The sequence below is a fragment of the Vombatus ursinus genome, unplaced genomic scaffold (assembly GCF_900497805.2).
Source record: "Vombatus ursinus unplaced genomic scaffold, bare-nosed wombat genome assembly UNPS02002142.1, whole genome shotgun sequence".
Taxonomy (NCBI): domain Eukaryota; kingdom Metazoa; phylum Chordata; class Mammalia; order Diprotodontia; family Vombatidae; genus Vombatus; species Vombatus ursinus.
The window spans coordinates 1-6,267 of NW_020941920.1; the positions used below are offsets into that span (position 1 = coordinate 1).

General features: G+C 46.4%; 1 protein-coding gene across 1 annotated transcript; it reads right to left on the reverse strand.

The window, feature by feature from the left end:
* Positions 1-6: 6 nt before the first annotated feature.
* On the reverse strand, positions 7-6,259 carry LOC114048440 (plasma membrane calcium-transporting ATPase 4-like; the record flags this gene model as incomplete). The annotated part of the gene is made up of 6 exons (XM_027869337.1): positions 7-36; positions 1,632-1,667; positions 3,206-3,331; positions 4,247-4,372; positions 5,275-5,532; positions 6,163-6,259. Coding segments are annotated over 6 exons (673 nt in total), but the record flags the coding sequence as incomplete, so codon positions are not given.
* Positions 6,260-6,267: the final 8 nt, after the last annotated feature.

Consider the following 6,267-nt stretch of genomic DNA (forward strand, 5'->3'; position numbering starts at 1 on the left):
GTTGGATTTCTAGAGGCACACCATCTTCGTTCTTAGCTGGAGCACACATAAATAGTAGGTAAGCCAGAGGCTCAGGAGCACAGATGACTAGGCAGGTTAGAGCCAAGAAATCAAGATATCCTTCTGCCTGTCTCCTTGAAGCACAGGTTGCTGTTAGACAGCCAGAATCAGCTCTGGGACCTTTATCAATACTCTGAGCTCAGCCTGTCCTATCCCACCTGAGGGCTGGGAGTTTGAATTGAGCCCATTGGGATTTCTTACTGGATTCTTTGGAGCAAGACACAGGGCAGGGTATAAGTTATTCCTACTGTCAGCCTCCCAATGGTAGATCAGCACCCAGAAATGGATTTATTGTAGCATGTTACTCTATTAATTTTTTAAAAATATATATGTTTATACAATAGAAAATTTCAAACCATTCTTACAAGAAGCCAGTGTTTGGGATGGATGAACTCTGGAAATACAGAATATGGCTGAGATAGTAGGCAGTAGGCAAACATACAAGGGACATTGTTTACCTCCCTCTCCACATACATGATACAGTTTAAGAAGGACCATAAAGCTGGGCATCTTCAGTCCCCTCCAATGTCAGCTGGGGCTGAGGGTGTTTAGTTAGTGCTCCATGAGACAAGGGAGACATGGAAGGAATCTTGGAGCCAAGTCCCTTACAGGGCAATTGGTATGAGGGTTCCACTGGAAAAGCATGAGTGATAGAGAGAGAAAAATACATACAGACCAGCCTGTTTTAGTCATTAAAAAACAGGTTTGTAATAAGCCTAAAAATAAAGATCTTCACTTCCTTTGAGCAGCCCTGGTTTTTTAACAAATATGACAGCTTTACATTTAGAGATCAGTGTCATCTGGACTGGAAAGGAAGGGATCTTTAGGAACTGTCTTGTCTTCCAGTAGAACCATCCCCATGTCCCTCCTTTTCTTAAGGCCCTATCCTATACCTATGTATGTACATCATGTCCCATGGGAGAGGCTGCTTCTGCCATCAGATGCACACAGGACGAAGAAGGAATTAAAACAAAGACACCAGAAAGAAAACACACTTCATATCAAGAGGAGAAAAAGAAACTGTGGAAACAAGGGGAGAGCAAGAGAGATGGGGAGAGAAGTACAAAGAAGTGCTCTCCAATACCACCTGGGAAGAACAGTGGAGAGAGCAGCCCAGATCAGGAAAGAACATGGATGTAGCCAGGCCATGAGAAGAGGAGGAGGGTGCAGTGAATACATAATGCCTGCAGGGATAAGGGGACTGTCCTCTCCTGGGAATGAAGCACATCTGACTAAAGAGCACAGAATGCCCAATATCAAACTCAGGAAAAGGCCATTTCTGCCAGGGTAGTCAAAGAGATCATTTTCTTGGTATAGAACAGATCAATCTCCCACAGCATCCCAGAAGCAACCTAGGTCCTGGCCTCTCTAAATGGACAGCAGAGGGTGCTATGGTCTCAGCTCAGGTTGGGAAAGGGAAGGCGGTCCAAAAAGTCTTAGTTGCTATACCCTCCAAATGCCTCCACCAGCTCAGCAAAGAACAGACTCATGGGAAGGAAGGAGGAAGAATAGTGGACAGCCTGGGAAGTCTGCTTTGGAGGGAGGTGGCTGAATGGTGGGGAGGAGGTTACCCTTGTTGTGATTTTCAGGGGCTCCTTGTTTTTCACCTGTTTGAACAAGAAAAAAAAGGGAGGTGGAGACCCTCTGATGTGTGTCATTGAGGGGCCAAAAGTGTCCTTAAGAGATCAGGTAGCCAATATGGTGAAGGCTCTGCCTGGACCCAGGAGCACAGCAAGGGCAGAACATCTTTCTCCAGACTGTCAATGTTGGGGAAGGGGGCAGGGAGGCCACAGGGAAAGAAACATAGTACATATACCTATATTTATTAGGATCCCTGGGATACCAAGCAGGTGTATGTGTACTCACACACACACATGTGCGTGCGCGCACACACACAAACACACGCACACACACCCCCTCAGCTAATCCCTCTTCATTAATAAGGCTATTGACAATGAGAGATTCCTGGCATTCATGTAGAAGGGCAGAACTGGCAGGTAGGCACCCCCCTCCCCACCCACCCAAAGGGATAAAATATTTCTGAGTTGTACTAAATGACCTTGGAGGTCCTTTTAACTCAGATTTTATTCTATGATTTGGCTTTATAGTTATTACAGGAATTTCTGCTTAGGCCCACAGAGTCCAGGCCCATGAATTCCTGCTTCCTTGCTCAACGGTAGGTGCCATCAGAAGAAAGCACACTCGGTTCTAAGTGTAAAAAGGGCTCCCAGGATGTTAGACTGTTTCCCCTTCACAAAAAGTCCAGACTCTAAAGGTTCCTGTCCAAAAACAACCAGAAATGGCACTGAAACTCAGGACTTTCTAATACCATACCAGCCTGGAACCTCAACCTCTACTCCCTCCATTCCTCTCTCTCTGTCTTTCTCTTTCTCTCTCTCTGTCTCTCTTTGTCTCTGTCCCTGTCTCTCTCCATAGTGTTAAACCTCTCCAGGCAGACCCCTTTTACCAGTATGTTGAGTGTGAATGGGATTTTGAAAAGAGGCATGTGAGATTGGTTTCAGTGCATTTTGACATCTTCTGCCCCACCCCCCGAATTTTTTTTGTGAATTCCAGAGAGAAAACTGGCTCTCGCTCTAGGGATAAAGGCCACCTTGCCTTGCTCCCCTGCTTCTGATCTGTCCTGAGAGCCTAGAGCACTTGAGTGCAGGCAGTTCCTTTTTCCCCTGAGTTTTCCCTAAGCCTGGACAGTTCATGCTGAAGCCTGGGTAGAGAAAAGGGACACAGGAAATGGGGAAAAGAAGGCAGGCAGCAGAGGCCAGAGCCTCCAGCCAATTTCATGCCTGGTAATCTTTAAGAACCTATCATCTCCACCCACTTGCAGGGGAAATCAAGGCCACAGAACAACCCATTTGGAAGGAAGCCTGTAGGCATGATCTGGTTTTCATTAATGTTCTCTAGGGAGTTAGAGATGGCTGTACCAAAATGGTTTCTTCTCTGCTTTTCCCAAGAGTTTGGATGGTCTGTCAACCTTATTTCAACAGGTTCCTTGTCCAGGGAATGCCCCTTGGACTCCAGCTGTCTACCAGCAGGAAAGTCTTCAAGTCGCTTGACTCATCTCACCAGAGATCCTCAGTCCATCTTGGGAAGAGGCAATAAGAGGATTGGGGGACCTGGGGGGGCTTACCGGCTTTTTCCTTCTTCCCCTCATCACTTTCTGATGCCCCTAAAAGGGTGAAAATGATTCCAGTTTGGGAATGCACACCCACCGCAGTCACTAGCATCCGGCCAGATCCTTCCATCACATGGGTCCCTGGAAAGAGTGAGAAAAGGTGACATTTCTGTATACCCAGTATTGCTCTGTGTAGCAATCTAACATTGAGACTCCACAGGATCCAGCTGCCTTTAATATTCCTGCCCTTATAGGGCAAAAATAAGCTAATCCCAGGTCCATCTTTGGACTCCATAGGAATCGTTTTGGAAAGTGCTCAAGTCAATCTTAGGACTGGAGCTAAAGGCACCTCAGAGAAGAGCTAGCTCCACTCCTTCATCTTATGATGAATCTTATGAGGGATCTGGAGTACAGAAAAATTAAGTGACTTACCCGTGTTCACATGGGCAGTAAGCAGCAGAAGTGGGGTCTGAACCCAAATACTCTGCCTTCAGAGGGAGTATTTTTCCGTTGATTCTTTAGGAGACTACTTGGTAGTGATATTGTAGAAGGGAGTAGTCCACAGGGCAGCAGGTATGACAGATGACTAGATAATCTCTGCATACCTTTTGAAAACTGAATCAAAAGAACCCCATCTAAGCTGCTGGATTTACTGAGATCAGAGGCAGCTTGGGAGAGCAAGTGATGGAGCACTGGGCCTGAAGTCAGAAAAACCTAAGTTCAAATCCAGCCTCAGACACTTCCTAGCTGGTGACCCTGGGCAAGTCACTTAACTGCTGTCTGCCTCAGTTTCCTCATATGTAAAATGGGGATAATAATAGCACCTACTTCCCAGTCACTGCTGTCAGGATAAAATGAGATAATAATTGTAAAGAGCTTACAGTGACTGGCACACAGTCAGTGCTTTGTAAATGTTAGCTATCTGCTATTATTACAAAGCCATCTGTGTGGCCCTATTACAGAATCTGAAGAAGTACAGCTGGACCAATTGGGACATCCGTGACGAGGAAGAATGAGGGGGCCACTGGGGAATGGGTGGAAAAGCCAAAGCTTCACCTGAAAGTAGCATGGGGTCTTCCTCTACAGTCTTCCTGACATGGTCAGACTCTCCAGTTAAGGCACTCTCATCAATTTTCAGATCATTCCCTTGGATCAGGATCCCATCTGCAGGCAAAAGGTCACCTGGAGAAAAAGAGGGAGGAGGGAGGAAGAGAAAATGGAGAATGATAGTAAGAGACAAAAGGAGAATGTGGGAAGGCATGGTCCTATTCTCCTCTAGTGCTCCTCCCATGGAGGCTTCCTGAAGGGTATTAGACAAGCAGGTACCACAGATAAACAGGCATCATGTGGATTGACAAAGTCCCTGCAAAATATGGGACAACCTCCAAAGACTGCGGGTACTGCTATTCCTGATGACTTCCCCCTGGGACCCAGAAAAACATTCTGGTTATTCCATAGAGCAGCAAGGTTGCATTCAATTGCACTATAGGAGGGTCTCAGACTAAGGACTTACCACTCACCTAAACTTGAACCCAGAAGCTGATAATGAAGAATATCATCTACCCAGCTCCCTTTGGTAGTTCTTAGACTCCTCCTCATACTAGGAGACCAAGGAGAGAACTATCTTGTCCATTAAGCAATGAAACAGAAAAGGCACAACAGAAATGAAGAATGGAGAAGAGCAGAACTACAATCAGGGTGAGGTGATCGATAAAGAGGATGAGGGCTGACAATACTGTCAGTGTCTCATTGAAACAACTGGACCTGGGACTTAGATTATGAGAATGAAATTTTAATTATTAAGATAATGAAAATAAAAAGCTGCCACATGCTGGCTTCATCACCCTTGCTGCTTCACCCAAGTAAGGTTTTTATCCACCCTGTCCCATTCGACTTCTTTCCCTCTGCTCCAACTCTCCAACTGCGGCAACCTCCCCAAGAGAACCTTTGCAGTATTCCAGGCTCCCTACCTGCTTCCCCAATTGAAACGGGGTGAAAAAATTACGAGTGTTGGCTATGGAGAATAGAAACCTGTCCACAAAGTAGGTAGGCAGGGAAGGGAACCTACAGCATGGGATTCTTACCATATTTGACCTGGGCGATATCTCCTACCACAATCTCAAACACAGGCAATTGGATGATCTGGCCTTTGCGGATAACAGTGAACTTCTGTTCCTGCTCAATACGGCTCTGTAGGCCCTGGAACTGCTTCTCCTTGCTCCAATCATTGAAGGCCGTCACCAGCACCACAACGATGACCGAAAATAGGATAGCTGCCCCTTCGATCCAGCCAGTCTCTGCCTCCCCTTCATATGTCACATCAATTTTGGACTGCCCACACTCTACTTCATATGGAGAAGGAAAGGAGGGGGTGTTACTGAAAAGGTCCTTGTTGACATGGTAAGTGGAGCTAACCCTCTCCGGGAGAGGTGGAATAGGGCAGGGTAGAAGAAGGTAGGCAGACTCCCAGGAAGAGGAACCACCACTGCTGGGAAAACTGGGCTTAGGTATCCACTCACCACCTGCACCACTACAGTATTAACCTGAAAGGAGCCAGAGACTCAATAGTTCAGACTGTGTGCCTACGCAAATGACAGGTAAGTCACATGTAAATAACCACCTAAGTCCAAAGGGGTCAGACTACTTCTGCCCAACAGGTTGAGCAACTTTCCATGATGCCAAGCACTTGGGCTTGCACTTTGAGGAGCAGGGCTTTGGAGGATTGGCAATATTCTACTTGTGACTAGGCATGAAGGATGAGACATAGAGAGGAATGCTATGGTAGAAATGGACCTCACTGGGTACTGGACAAAATGTCCAAATGCAGTCTGAATTAATTAGCCCGGATCCTCAACAAATCATTCTGGGTAGACAGGGAAAAAATTCTAAGTGGAGGTAGTTTATCAATAACCGCTATTAAATGTCTGCTGCTAGGACTGAACTAGGATCTTGCCCAGTCCTAAGACACTCACGCTCATGTCCGCTACCAGGAGGTCGATAGAAGGACAGGCCCAGAGAGATGATTGCTGCAACCTCCAGGATGATGAGTGTGACATCTTGTAGAGCTTCCCACACTA